Source organism: Nothoprocta perdicaria, unplaced genomic scaffold, assembly GCF_003342845.1.
Source record: "Nothoprocta perdicaria isolate Ctin4 unplaced genomic scaffold, notPer1 scaffold_28, whole genome shotgun sequence".
Taxonomy (NCBI): Eukaryota; Metazoa; Chordata; class Aves; order Tinamiformes; family Tinamidae; genus Nothoprocta; species Nothoprocta perdicaria.
In genome coordinates, this window is record NW_020455510.1 from 4,534,315 (window position 1) to 4,549,090 (window position 14,776).

Here is a 14,776-nt window from a genome sequence, read left to right on the forward strand (position 1 = left end):
TRTTAGTGAAATCCAAACAGCCCCTTTCTCTATAGACCATGATGGGCTTCTCCTTGGCTAACGCGGTGGGGATTTTTACAGAACCCTGCAGAACAACCAGCTGAAGACTGTACCTAACGAGGCCATCAGAAGACTGAGTGGTTTACAGTCCCTGTAAGTGTTCCTACAGTCTTCTTGTTTTCCCTTTGCTCTCCCAATTGTGCTTTTAGTCACTTTGCTCGCGTTTGCTTCATGCGATAGAGCTTCCAAGTATAATCATTTCTGTGTAATATCRTTCCTGGGTTTTTATATAGTGCAATTTCAACTGAAGCAGAACTTTCCAAGAAAGGTTTGTAAGGAATTTTGGTRGCTGTTTTTGGTAGGGAGGCCCAAATCCCAACTTTCTAAACCCAAACYCAGGCTGGAGGCTGCTGGATAGCCAGCGTGGTGGCGGAGTTAAACGTGGCTCGTCCTGCTGCAAGTCCTAAGGTGTTTAAGCAGCTTGAAAACATTGTGCAAAAGTGAATCATGCCCGAGGCTTTCGTGTTTGGAGGAGGAGAAGGGGCATCTGCTTCTGGGAAGGAGCCTCGTTCGAGACTTGCCTAGCGCTGCCTTCATGGAAAGGTGTTGAAACCACACAGATGTTTACGAACAGCCCGGCCATTAGTGCCTCACAGGGTATTTCACTGCTGCTTATGCTATCTCGTGCCTTATGACGTTTTATAAAACATATTAATCAGCCCTTCATGCGTGGTTGCAGTTCCGTAGGTGGCAGATGCTTATCCCTGCGATGGGGGGAGCGTTTCCTCCCTGCCTGCTGCCCCCCCGCAGACAGCAGGCACGTCTTGTATTCCCCATGGGCCCGAGTCGGGGCTCCCGGCCCGGGACGCTCTTTCTTCCAGTGTCACGGCGGATTAGGAGCGAGTTGTGCGACTCGTGCGGAGCTGCTCCCTGCCTTGCCCAGGGCTGGAGCGTGGCCAGCGCCCGCCCGGAGCCGCGGGAAGCAGCGCTGCCCCTGCTCTGCGCGCCTGGGGACAGGAGGTGGCACCGAGGCGGCCACGCTCTGCCCCGTGCAAACGGGCCGCTCTGCGGCAAACCCCTTCGGAGCGACTGCGTGGGGAGAGGCTTGGAAAAGCTCCCTGCTTCCGGCCTTTTCCTCATGCCACGGAGGAAATTATCGCAGTCTTGTGCTATCTGCAAATCATCCGTTTGGTTTTCAGTGTTTCTCTCTATTTACAGTACTCCTTGCTCCCCATTTAAAATGTTAAATCTCCTGTTGTTGGTAATTTTATGATCAAAAGGGAAGGGACAAAGAACTAAGGAGGAACTAGTGAATGGAGAAATTAAGCCAGTATCCGTCTTTCCCCTCCCTTAATTCATGCATTTAAATAGGYCACTGGCAAAAAAATAATACTAAAAAAAGAGATATCGGGGACATTTCAAAACACGTGAGGTGTTGAAGAAGTCACAGAGTGCTTCTGTACTGTTGTCTGTTTTAATTGGTGTAACCACGTGATGTAACGTGGCAATCCGAAGCGCGGCGACCTTGCCCTGTCTGGCACTTTTGTTGTTCACAGACAAACAATAAATTCTACCAACTTTAGGAAGCTCAGAGAGGAGGAAACGAGGTCAGTGAGCAGCAAAATGTTCTGTTCCTTTTTTTCCTGAGGAAAACTAGGTTGAGTTTCCAGAGCTGCTGTCGGAAATGCCCAAAGCAGTTTGATGCTGCGGTCCCTGCGCGGCGGCGTCAGGAGCTYGGCGAGCGTCTCCTCCACCAGCGATGTGTCTTGCTCTGCTCCCGAGAGAATGGCTGCCTGCAGTGCAAAATCACCCACACTGGTTAAATGAGCAGCTGTCTGAGCACTTTTTTATTTTCATTTATTTATTTTTAGGAAAATGCAGCGAGAAATGTAAAACACTTTTTTCCTATCTATTTTTTAATCTGTGTACTTGAGCAGGGTGTGTTTTGGTCAGTTGAGTGTATTTCAGGAAAAGCTTCCATGTATTCATTCACTCAAAAAACCAAAAGCATGTACTTTATGTATGTCCTCCCCTAATGTAGGGGAACATGGGCCTGGTCCTGTGACCTTGGTGCAAGAGCATGGAAGCAAAAATGACCAGTTCYGCGCTAAGGTTCCCCAAATTCAGGGTGCATAGGAAGACTATCACCTCATAACATGCATTTATGGTCCCTGTCAACTTGCCTGTTGTCCAGCTCGTGTGCAGGCTGGCAAGGAGGGAGCTTCTCCAATGTGCACGCTGCTGTTTGCTGCTCCTGGCTGGGCATTTTCCTTAGCATCTCTGCCAAGCACCGTCTTAAACACTTCAGTGGAAGAGAGCTGTGTGCGTGGCTCAGTGCTGGCTGTTGAACTGGCATCGTGCAGCTGCTGCTGATGAGAACTTGCCGTGGAGCAAAGTCCTTGCCCTGAGGAGGGGACGCGGGGGCTCGCCCAGCGTCCTGCCTCGCGCCGCCTCTCACCTTATCAGCACTCCACTCGGATCCTAACACCTCCTCCAGGGCTGTTGGACTGATTTCTTTGTGGTTTCTGAAGGAGCACTTGGGAGCAAAGTCCTCCAGCAGCTGCTGTTGAGGAGGGTGCTTGAACAACCAACTCGGGCTCGGCTTTTCCTTTCATTAGCATCAACCTGAAGCTGTTCCTAGCAGGGCAAGGTGGCTAAAATTCTCCRTCCCTGAAATGGGAAGAGTGGGATGCTGGTGGTGATTGCCTTGGCCAACGGGGAGTCGTGGGCCCTGTAAATCRCGTGAGGACCAAGTCACTGGGCTGGTGGGTTTTTGCTCCCTGCTCTTTTTTATTGTGTGGTTTGAGCTGGAGTTTGTGTGAGGAAAGAGCCTGACAGGTAATAAAAGCAAAGATGACAGCTCAGCCAGCAGAGTCTGAATTTATAGGCAAAAACGTAAGGGTCTCACRCAAGCCAGGGCCTATAGGGAAGCTGCCACTGGAGTCACTTTTGAAAGATTAAGGAATTTAAGTATATGCTGCGAGCTGAAACCTAAGGAGTGTCGTCTCCTTTTAACGCTTTCCTGGACGAGGGCAGTCGCTGTTAAAGCTGTGTCCAAGCAGTGGAGAACATTCTTGGAAACTGGGTTTCTCTGTGTGTGCCTGTGGAGGCTCCTCGCTCGCAGGTGAGCAGGGCAGCTCCGTATGGTTGTTCCCCTGGAAAATCATCCGTGCCTTTTCAGGCAGGCGTGTGAATTTGGAAGGGAGGAGAAAAGAAAGGCAGGTAATTTCTAAAGGGRTCTGTGTGCTTTCTTATCTTTCTTTCCTGAAGCAGAAGTGCCCACCTACATCCGAGTATTTGCTGCTTAATTCGACGCCCTCCCTGACTTCTTCCCCYGTGGAAATTCCCCTTCAGCTTTTTAAAATAACCTGATAGCTGATATTTTAAAATAGCTTGATATTTTAAAATAGCCTGATTTTTTAAAATAGCCTGATAAAATAACCTTAAAATGACCTTCACCCACGTACATCCCAGTGCCCAAGGAACACGGAGCCACCGGAGCAGGTCCCTCCTGCGGAGGGCCGGGGGTCCAGCCTGGGTGGGTTTCCCTGTGCCTCCACCCCCCGTTTCCCGGCGGATTCCCGGTGCTTTCCTCCCRCTCAGCCGCAGCCTCTTGTCCCGGCGCAGGCGCCTGGATGCCAACCACATCGCGGCGGTGCCCGAGGACAGCTTCGAGGGGCTGGCGCAGCTGCGGCACCTCTGGCTCGACGACAACAGCCTCACGGAGGTGCCCGTGCGCCCGCTGGGCAACCTGCCCGCGCTGCAGGCGCTCACGCTCGCGCTCAACAGGATAACCCGCATCCCCGACTTCGCCTTCTCCAACCTCTCCAGCCTCGTCGTGCTGTGAGTACCGGCGGGCTCGTGCCCCGCTCCTTGCCCTGGTGACTCCTCTAGGGCAGCCCTGGTGGGGCTTGAACCCCCAAACGCAGGGAAACGCAGGGAAAATGATCCTGGGTACTTCATAATCCGCTGAAGAACTGGCAGGGTTGTTTTCCTGCTCAGCTGGCAGCCGAACGTGCCGTGGATCGTGAGGTTATTCTGTGCTTTGCTGTGGCATTTTACTCTAGTAATGAGTATTTAAAACCAGCAGCTGTCGCAGAAAGGTATCAGAGGCGTTCAGGGATGGAAATGCGTGCTGCATGCCTGTTTTGRTGGGGTATATTTAATTCTTTTCCCTAAAGTAGTCTTTAATACCTCCAACGGTAAGCGCTAGCAACTATAATGATTTACATGTAAACCCTATTTTATCGTATTTTTTCCCACAATGTGTAATGATTTCCCCGAGCCACTTCACAATCTMATTTACAAAGAAGCACTTACTAATTGGTCAACTTATGTGACTTCATTTACTTGCCATCATACTTATTTTGTTGTTGTTGGGTTTTTTTCTAGGCATCTCCATAATAATAAGATAAAAACAATAGGAAAGCACTGTTTTGATGGACTAGACAACCTTGAAACTTTGTAAGTATGCTTCTAAAGGTGACTTTTATTGGCTGACATTGGTGTGTCTCCCCACTCCAAGCGACTTTGCTGCCCCCAAAGAAGGTGCTGGGAATGGGGCACGTGCCACGGTGTCCACCGAGAGCACTTGGGTCCAGCTCAGCTCTCGGGAGTGAGGTCTCCACCACGGGTAACCAGAGGCAGATCAATATTAGCCTTTGCTTAGCACTCCACGCAGCCGGGTGGCTGCTCAAGTGGCCTGGCGTGTGGCAAGGAGCAAATATTGGGTTTCTGAGGCTTGCTGGAGGGKTAAGCACGCTTAGATGTGACGATAAGAGGTTTCCCAGCTGGCCCCCAGCCAAAAACAGAGGGTCGGAGGGGAGCAGAACCCTCCCCTCGCCCCACACGTGTTGTCCAGGGCACCACATTTAAGACAACACTAAGTAAATAAGTAAAATTTAGGAAGGGAAAGGCCCRTTAAGAGCCGGTGACAACAGGCTTTATTATCAAGAGTTTGGAGGAGTCCAGGTGTGCTGCTTCCTCCAATTACCTTGCCATTCTCTTATTAAGGTAGGTAATACTTAGACAATTAGATTAGGGTAAGAAATAATGAGATAAGATGTAAATGCAGACAGCTTTTAGAAGGCTCTTTAAAAAGCTTTTGCTCCTCACCAAGAATCTTTGTGTGGTGAAAGGCTGTAGTAGGTTCAGATGTTACTGCTAGAAGAGTGACAGAAGAGTGGTTTCAACACAGTTATTATTTTTATTATTATTATTTATCTTTTTACTAACAGCTAGTAATTTGACATAGCAGCATCTGTTTTGATTTAATATTTATAGTTCTTTATAATAATAAATCCTTTATGGCTCTTTATAGTTCTTTATAATCTTTACTTTGGGGTCTGCAATAGTCTTATGACTTATTTCATGCTTCTTTTATGAAACTCTAAAGGAAAGTGTTCTGAATAAGCTGTTAGAAAGTGAACGTTTTTGTTACCATGAAATGTTAGCTCATTTTTGTGTAAATTATTTTGAAGAAAAAAATGGGAGGTGCTGAAAAATCCTTTGCTGTAAGGAATTGTCACTCATCTTGGTATGAATAATCCTCGGGCTAATGTTAAATTTCATATTAAGTTATTACCTGGTTACTAAGCATATACAACATCAGAGGACTAAATCTAAGTTTAAATATCAAGTTATTCTGTGTTCTGGTCGGAGAACATTTTTTTGTCCTGGGGTAGTTTTGACCATTCATGACCAATATCGAATATTTTCCAATTTTGCTGCGTTTGTTTCTTCTAGGGATTTAAATTATAACAACTTGGTGGAGTTCCCCGAAGCAATAAAAGCACTCCCAAACTTGAAGGAGTTGTGAGTATTACTGTTCATCTCTTTTTTTACACACTTTTTGCTTTCCATAAGTAAGAACAGCAAGGGGTTTAGGGGGTTGAAGAAAGCATTCTCCTCTCCTACAGTAACCTAGATGAGACTAAGTTCTGCCAAGCGATGCTATAATTAAAGGAGAATATAATGATCTGTTAGGGAGAGAATCTATTGAAAATGATTCTGGAGTTATATAATTAAGCTAATTATTTAGGAGAGCCATTAGCATAGATGGTAATCATGAGCTGGTTTTGGCCTCCAGTAGCARGATTATTTATTATTTATTCACTGATCATGCTTATTCTCCCTTGTTGCCACCCTAATGGGGGRAAAAACGTGTAAGAGGTATTTTGGACAGAATAGCTTCTTGCTTATGAAATATTTTCATTTTAATGGTGTGTGGTAGGCACAAATTAGGCTTTCAGAGTTGGTCCTGCAGTTGTACGTACTCCTATTTACTGGCAATCCTATTTTTTCCGCAAGAGTGGGAAGCGAACATATACAGTCCGTAGACACAAAGAAAATGACTGTGGGTTGAGTCTAATGGTGATACATTTTTTAAACGTTGGTTTTCATCTTTGTTAATATCTCCAGGGGATTTCACAGTAACTACATTTCCATAATTCCTGATGGTGCTTTTGCAGGAAACCCCCTTCTAAGGACCATGTAAGTCGCTTTCATGCATCTCTTTCCAGTCTCCCTAGCTGCAGTGGCCATACGAGCAGGGACTGAAACGTGTTTTTCATTTCCCAGACATTTGTATGACAATCCCTTGTCTTTTGTGGGGAACTCAGCCTTTCAAAACCTCTCAGATCTGCATTCCCTGTAAGTACCACCTCAACTATCTAGTCCAGTAAATGACTGTGAAATGGCACAGCTAAGAACTCAACTAAATTCCCTAACTACTTCTGCCTCTTAGTTTATGCATACATATTTTTTTTTGCACTTAATTTTAACCAACRTGGTGATGTTTGGAGATACCAGTTCCTTAAAAATGCTGATAAATATGCTTTGCAGTTTATTTATTTATTTCACCTTGATTACTTTGCGTAAGGCACGTAACCTCAGGCCAAATGCTCAGATTCTTTCTTAAACACTGCCGTGTCCTGTGTGGTTTCTGAGCGGGGATATACATTGTGTAAATGCTTTGCAGGTTAGTGCATGCTTGCTTGCAGCACCTATTGGTTCTGGGGGGAAGGAATAAGCAAAAGGGAGTGAGATTTTGAACCCTGAACAAGCCCCATTTTTTGTCAAGGGAGCAGTAATTTATTAAGCAAATTATTAATGCAAGAAGCACTAGAAGAAAATCCTTTTGTGTAAAATTTAAACCAAAAAAAAATTAGTATGTTTTCTTACAGTACCTTATACCAGTACCTCTCAATTCATTTGCAGAAGAGAGTTTACAGCTAATTTTTGTTTTATTTTCTGTTCTTTTAGGGTCATTCGAGGTGCCAGCATGGTGCAGTGGTTTCCTAACTTGACAGGAACCACTAATCTGGAGAGCCTGTAAGTGTCTTCTGCAAAAGTCATTTCCAATAACTTGCTGCTTTGGTCTCTTGTGAAGCAATTGAATTTAGTAGGTGTGTCTGGAAAGAGGTGCTGWCTTCATGTCCAGAAATTTCAAGAACTCACATAGCTTTGCTTGCCGTGATACCTGGGTGCCCTGACAACACCCTGTGAAAAATACCATCAATATGAACCCCCTTCTTTCAAAACTGGGAAACAAACAACCCAAAGGATTCCTGCTGGGTGAACTGGGCACCCTAATAGCTGAGGCCCCATCTTTTTCTGCTCTTACTYGTGCTTGTTGTGTGATCAAGAATGCAAACATTTATACACCCTTTTTTCCCTCCCACAGAACACTGACAGGGACCAAAATCAGCAGTATTCCCATCAATTTATGCCAAGAGCAAAAGACACTGCGAACACTGTAAGTGCTCCTGATTTCATCTCCACCAGAGTGGTTTTCAAGAATTTTAAAGCTAATTTAGAGTATTACTCAGAACTGCTCGTCCTGGTGGTTCTGCATTGGAAATCTGTCTCGATTTATTCTTCAAATCTACTAGCAAGAAGGTTTTTCTGCCGCTTTGTTTGCTGAATGGTTTCAGTGATGTGGTGTTACAAGCAGAACAGAGCACTGACAGAACTAAGCGTTTTTCTCCCATTTTGTATTTTGAAGGGACTTGTCTTATAACAACATAAAGGAACTCTGGAGTTTTAAGGGCTGCCGTTCTTTGGAAGAAATGTAAGTAGAAATATATGTTGGGTTGTCTTCACTCTTTAGTATGACCAGTTCTGAGCTCCAGAAATTTACGTTTTGCTCGTTTGCCCATAAGTATATTTTTAAGATTAAGGCCAGAAAGAAAGCATCTGATGTCCCCTGTCAGCCAATTGCATTGTCCCGAAGTAGCTAYATTTTAATTGTTCCTGTGCCATAAAAAAGGACAGACACATTAATCATGCATTTCACAGTGGTGGTGTTACATGCATACAAGGAATGAGCATTTTTCTATAGTATTTTTCCTTCTCTTTATTTCCTTTCCATATCAATTGGTGCCATCCAGCATAAGCTATCCCTTTTCTACTAGTCCCTACAAGTCACATTCTCTTTCCTCAAAACGCATCTTTTTTTTTTTAATTCCCCAAAGAAAAAAAAAAAGTTTTCTACTCCTTTATTTCTTTTCTTAAATAAGTTCATATCTCAAGAAATACAAATGTGCCCAAGGCTAGAGCCTGACYGAAAAATTCCTTGTAGAATTTTTGGTTTAATTTTGATTTAAATCCAGGCTAGCCCCATGGTTTGAAGTAAGCCCAGTTTGCAAATGAAGTTTTGTTTCTACTGCTTCTCTTTGCAGTTCCTTGCAGCATAATCAAATCCATGAAATCGGAGACGATACTTTCCAGGGACTCTCCTCCCTTCGTATCCTGTAAGTGCAAGTTGTTACGTACTGAACAGAACCAGCTAAAGTTTCTAATTCTAATTCTAACATRTAAGTGCATGGCAGGGTTTGATGTTCTGAATCTGGTTAATGTCAAACGGCCAAACATGCTGGATTTCCTGTGGTAAAGCACTCAATATTCCAGGAGAAAATGCCAGTAGCAGCTGCTTTCAGTCCCCCCTTTTTCTGCTCTCCGTGCTGGTCTTTTCAGACTTTCACATAGATTTGTGTAATACATAGAAAGAAAATATATGCTTGCAAGTAAGGACAGGTAAAAATAATATTTATTTTTACTGAAAGCTGTTTAAATGTGTAAGTAAAAATGAGATAAATATTATTTCAGGCACAGAAAACTGAGTGTCCAGTTGCTGGGGAGTTTTAGTGTGGAATTGCATATACAAGAGATATTTTCAGTAGTCCATTATTTGTATTATGCATCTCTTCATTGGAGATGTACTGTCAGTTTTCCTTGACAGGAGCAGATTAATAATACCAACTAATCCCCTTCCCTAATCCTTCCATCCATGCAAAGCTTCCCTCTAAACTTTGACATTGTCCCGGTTGCTGCCGGACTGTCGGCAGTTGTCCCCAAACTGAGCTCCCTGGTGGAGCAGGACAAGCAGGGAAGCGGATGGGACATAGGGGCTGCCTTGGGGACCACGTGGAGTCTGGCAGCCTCACCAAAACCGGGCTGCCTCTGTGCCCCTGCGTGGAGCGGGGAGAGGAACCGCCAGAGCTGCCTGAAGGTGTCATTTATTGCCCAGCTTGTTTTCTCCATACAGTGACTGTTCCAAGTTTGGGATGGAAACGCTAAAACGGTCTTCTTTGGCCTTCCTTGCAGGGACCTCAGTAGAAATCGGATYCACCAGATCCACAAGGAAGCCTTCACTACCCTTGCAGCTATCGTTAACCTGTAAGTGGGCCGTTCTGGGGAGGGACCTCCTCTTGCCAGCGTTAAATTGAGGAAATTATTTACATACGTGTATATTTAGCTTAGAAGTGACGTGTATTTGTCTTCCGTTTCATCTCTGTGGATCCCCAAAGCTCTTGCAAGCTAAATGCATGTGGAGCAGAGTAGAAAAGTGCTTCCTTGGAGCCGTTTCCCGGAGCACAGCCCTGGTCTGACGCTTCCCCCTCCTACAGAGCGTGCTGGGGCTCGCGGGGCCTCCCCTCTCGTGACACCCTGTTCATGTTCCCCTTCCAGAGACCTGAGCTTCAATGAACTCGCTTCAGTCCCCACCGACGGCTTGGGCGGGCTGAACCAGCTGAAACTCGCGGGCAATTTGGAGCTGAAAGAAGCTCTGGCAGCCAAGAACTTTGCAAAGCTCCGGTGCGTTGCTTAATGACACTGCCCTTTTCCTTGGACCCTTTTATGTTATTGTTCCTGGGCTTTTTTTTTTGTTGTTCTAGACAGATGCCATCTGGCTTTGGCATAGCCGTTTGGATGGTTTCTGTTTGTTGTTTTGAACTGAGCACATCTGTCTTTCAGAGGGTGGGAAAAGGAGACAGACTCCCAGGTCCAGCTCCATAATCGTTGTGCTTTAGACAAGTGCTGTTTATTTTTGGAGGCAAATGATAAGAGCAACAGTATTGACTCGAGGTGAAACCACTCAATTTCATCAGGTGGTGAATGGGGGATCTTGAGCTGTTTTTCAAAGATCTTGCTGATTATTAGTCTTCCAGTCCCTAAGAAACAATTAAAAATGGTTTGCTCCTGCTGTCAGTTGGGAAAGTGGCAGTGAAGATAATGGTGATTTGTCCAAGATCAGCAAGAAAGTCCACAGCATTTTTAGGATCTGGTCTCAGCAGTTCTGTGGAGGTAACAGACTTTGCTGCTGACCTCTGGTTGAGAATTAAAGCCTGGCTTGTGCATTAGTGCGTCCTAGATGTTCCTCATAAGCCCAGGAGAGCAGATTGCAGCTGGTGGCTGGTATTGCAGCCTTGATCCAAAAAGATTTTTCTTTGGACTGCCGCCACGAAGGCATCGTTGTCCACACAGGTCAGTTGTCAGCAAAAGGAACATGGAGCCGATGCGTTTTTAACGTTGGGGTGAGCTGGAAATCAGCTTCCTTACGGAACAGCCTCTGTATAGTTATCTTGCTTGGTGAGCGTGCATGTGTACCACAAAAACGAGTAGGAACTTGCCTTGCATAGGGAGAAGAGCGAGCAGTAAACTAAGCTAAGTATGACGGCATGCTTTTGTACTCCTTGCTGCAAACAAGGCTCGGCTGCATCACCTTCCCTCTACCCCCGTGGAAGAGCTCATCAGAAACGATTGCAGCCAATCCAGCCTGAAAGGGCTTTTCTTAGCGACTCTGACAGAGAGAGGCCCCACTTTTAGAACTGAAATGAGCCACTTGGGGCTTTGAACAGCCCATGAGCTTGCTCGGGGGTGCCCCACATAACCGTGCGGGCGGTTCTGCCTGTGTTTCAGGTCTCTCTCYGTGCCCTACGCCTACCAGTGCTGCGCCTTTTGGGCTTGTGACTCCTATTTAAGCTCCAGCGCCGAAGACGCCGCTCACCAAGGCCCAGGTGCCGTGATGGGTGCTGAGAAAGGTGAGTGCTGCTGTGCAGTGAGTGGGACAGCGCGGCTGCCCTGGCCCTGCTGGGCCACGTATCAGCGCGCATTGCCTTCGAATAAGGAAGCCTGGAAAGGAATCCCAATCTTTGTAGGGCTGGAAAAGCTGTTTCTGGAACAGCTTGGTATGTGGTCACACCTGGGCAGTGCCTTGCTGCTCCTCTTAAATGTGTGAGATGTGACAGCACAAGATTTKCCTGTTAAAAATGCCCCTTATTTTAAATTGCCAGGGTTACTCCTGTTGTTTTCTTCCAGAGCTCCCAGCAGAAAAATCCAATTGGTCTCTGCTGAGACCAAATCCCATTCAGACAGGGCTTGACTCTCCAGTTTATGGCCCATAGATGTTTCCCCAGCAGTGAAGGGTCTGTGTCTTGGCTATCAAGCACTGTGAGTAACTGGGGCAGCCARCAGTGTCCCCAGCGGCTACAGCAACTTCTCCAGGGAGCCTTTGACCAAACGTGGCCAACCCCAACAGCTCCACTTGTTAAAGCTGGAGCGCGGATCAAGAGTTGGGCCTTTGGTCTCATGCTGCCATCTGAGGAAGCTTTGTAGCCTTGTAGCCTCTTCCCCTTTCCATGACTAACCTGTTTTTCATTTTGCTTGGATACAGCTGATGCAGATGGCGTAAGAAACGATGAAAACGAGGAATTGAGGCAGASTATTATTCACTGTACACCACCAACAGGTAAACCTCATATTATGTGAATAGCCGGGTACGGAATTACCCGTTTCATCCCTCAGAGTCATTCGGTGCACGGAGTAAATTTACAGTGCTTTGGTGAAACCTCATTTGATGTCAGGGTTGTTTGGCATGAGCAAATGCAAAAAGATTTGGCCAGGCTTTACACACGGTGCACTATATTGCAGAGCTAAGTTGGGGAGGGGGAAAAAAAGGGAAGAAAAAGAAAGTTTGTATCCATAAGCAGGATGTACACAGGACTGTGATCCTTGTTTGGATTGGGCTGTGTTCAGTGGTGCTGCCAAGGCCGTGTGTGTGGAGCCTCCTTGGCTCAGGGAACGTGGCCCTGGTCCCATTCCTGGTGCCGCTCCGGCCACGCCGACGGCACCGGGGGGCTCCCACGGGTAGCTGGAGCAGGCAGCRGTGCTTGGAACTGCCCCGGAGGAACATTGGGAGCTGCAGGTCTTGCAAAGGGAGATGTTTCTTCCTMGGCAGCTTCATTGCTGCCCTTCTGCTCATCTTCCTTCAAGGGAGAGTTTCCCACCGGCTGTGGGGCMTCCTCCTTGCTCGTCCTGGCCATGGGCTCCTTAGGAAAGCCTCAGCATATAGACAATTACAAGGATTTCTGGATCACAGCAAAATTTCTGTGGTCAGGAAGTCCAGCGCATTGCTGGTGTCACTGTGCACGATCTGGGAATTAACTTGACCCMTGCTGCTTATGTGCTTTTGATCTCCTGTTTGCAGAAGGACGATTCAGGTGGTATACGGCACGGGTTAAATCTTTAAAGCCTTTAAATCTCTCTTTTTGCCCCTGCCAGGGATGCTGCAGCTCTAAAAGGAATGAAGAGCTTGTTTTACAAGTTTACAGTTTGCCTTGTTTTTCCACCAGTCCCTCCCATACTAACAACTCATTTTCCAGCCCGTATGTCATCTGGTCAGAAGTAGGACACTCCACCCACCACACGAGTCCTGAATCATCCGTGGCTCATCKAGTGCAGCCACTTTCCACTGGGCCTCGTGGCCGGGATGGCATCTTAATAGCACGGGATGGCATCTTAGTAGCACAGCACCCTCCCYGAGTGAATTTCCCTGCGTTGCCCGGGATGGGGTGGGAAAGGCTGGGAAGGGAAAGTGGGAAAGGAGAGGAGGGTTGAGTTTTAATCTGTGGAGTAGGTAAATGTTAGGAGAAAGATGGGGAGATGTGGTGGGTTCTGTTGCCACCTCTTTTACTGTCACTAGTTCACTTTGGAAACACCAGGGTCACGTTGTAAAATATGCCAGCTGGGAAGTTGTCTTTATTTTTGAATGTTATGCAGATGTAAGCAGATCTGGTGCCGTGGCATTGATGTACCTTGGTTCTAGTGATGGTCTCCCACTGTGGGATACTTGCAAAGAGAAGAGGAAGAAAACACGAGGGAAAAAACGGGGGACTATGCAGCTGATTTTAATGCTGCACATGGTCTGATAATGTAGTTAGCAATATTGCTGCCTGGCCAGAAATACAGCTTGGTCATTTAAACGGGCAAACAGGAAGGATGCTTTTTTTCCGGCCTTGGCAGTTCACAGACCATGATGCTGAGGACAATTAGCAGCTCCTAATGGGGATGCAGGAGAGGTTAAGCTCTTCCAGTGGTGATATAAAATCAAGGGGGATTTTCCAAAGGAGTAAGTAGCAATTAGAAGGATTAGGAGGATATAGTAAATTTTTTTTTCCCCTTGTCTCTCCTCATATTATTTTGCCTGTTGCAAGTTGTATTAGTTGAGCTTTTTACCACTTCATTCTTSAGCTCAGTGGCGAGAAACGCCCTTTTCCCCCTGTGCCTCCCCAGTGCCTTTCAGCAACAAAAAAAGAGGGGAAAAACCCCACGTGGGGCGAAATTCCTGGCCCCACTGGAAGCTGATAAGCTGAATTTGTCGGCTGTTTTACAGATGTTTTGTGTGATCAAACACTATTCTGGAAGGCGTGTTGGGAATTACTGTGTTTTGAGAGAGCAGCTTTTGGAAACTCCTCCCCCCTGTAAAGCTGGATGTGGATATTTGTTTTTCTTTCATTACCAGCTTTGCTTATGAGGTGTAAAATCAAAAGAAAGAGAAAGGAATATTGAGGTGGCACTAATAAAAGCTATTCTGGGCCGCTAAGAGGTAATTAAGCTTGTTTGTTTGGCTTGTTTATACCAAGTCTTCCCCAGTGACCATTCAGGGCAGTAATTATTATTCCAGGCATAATGAATTAGTAAATAGCTTCGCAGAATAGCTGCCTTTCAATGACCTATTTAGCAGCTCAGCCGGGCACCCTCTCCATGAATTAATGAGGAGGGCCCCTGTGACACCTTTGGAAATCCTGCTTATTAAGGCCTGATTTGGTTTCCCTAAGTTGCTTGTCCTTGTCCTCCTAGGCGCTTTCAAGCCCTGTGAGTATTTGCTGGGCAGCTGGATGATTCGCCTCACGGTCTGGTTCATTTTTGTGGTGGCTTTGGTCTTCAACCTGCTCGTCCTGCTCACCGTGTTTGCCTCTTGCGCTCCCTTGCCRCCCTCCAAGCTCTTCATAGGCCTCATCTCCGTCTCCAACCTCTTCATGGGCGTCTACACCGGGATCTTAACCTTCCTGGACGCCGTCTCCTGGGGACGATTTGCCGAGTTCGGCATCTGGTGGGAGACGGGCAGCGGCTGCAGAGCCGCCGGCTTCCTGGCCGTGTTCTCCTCGGAGAGCGCCGTTTTCTTCCTGACGCTGGCGGCCGTCGAGCGGAGCCTCTC

At 46.6% G+C, this 14,776-nt stretch overlaps 1 protein-coding gene across 1 annotated transcript in view; it reads left to right on the top strand.

The window, feature by feature from the left end:
• LGR4 (leucine rich repeat containing G protein-coupled receptor 4) overlaps positions 1-14,776 on the top strand; it is a 30,702-nt gene that overhangs the window by 15,016 nt on the left and 910 nt on the right. The window contains exons 4-18 of the mRNA XM_026041101.1: positions 82-153; positions 3,628-3,843; positions 4,393-4,464; positions 5,746-5,814; positions 6,421-6,492; positions 6,580-6,651; positions 7,264-7,332; positions 7,685-7,756; positions 8,006-8,071; positions 8,682-8,753; positions 9,607-9,678; positions 9,970-10,095; positions 11,200-11,321; positions 11,954-12,028; positions 14,419-14,768. Of these exons, the coding sequence (XP_025896886.1) occupies positions 82-153; positions 3,628-3,843; positions 4,393-4,464; positions 5,746-5,814; positions 6,421-6,492; positions 6,580-6,651; positions 7,264-7,332; positions 7,685-7,756; positions 8,006-8,071; positions 8,682-8,753; positions 9,607-9,678; positions 9,970-10,095; positions 11,200-11,321; positions 11,954-12,028; positions 14,419-14,768 (1,597 nt within the window). The remainder of the gene's footprint in view (positions 1-81; positions 154-3,627; positions 3,844-4,392; positions 4,465-5,745; positions 5,815-6,420; positions 6,493-6,579; positions 6,652-7,263; positions 7,333-7,684; positions 7,757-8,005; positions 8,072-8,681; positions 8,754-9,606; positions 9,679-9,969; positions 10,096-11,199; positions 11,322-11,953; positions 12,029-14,418; positions 14,769-14,776) is intronic.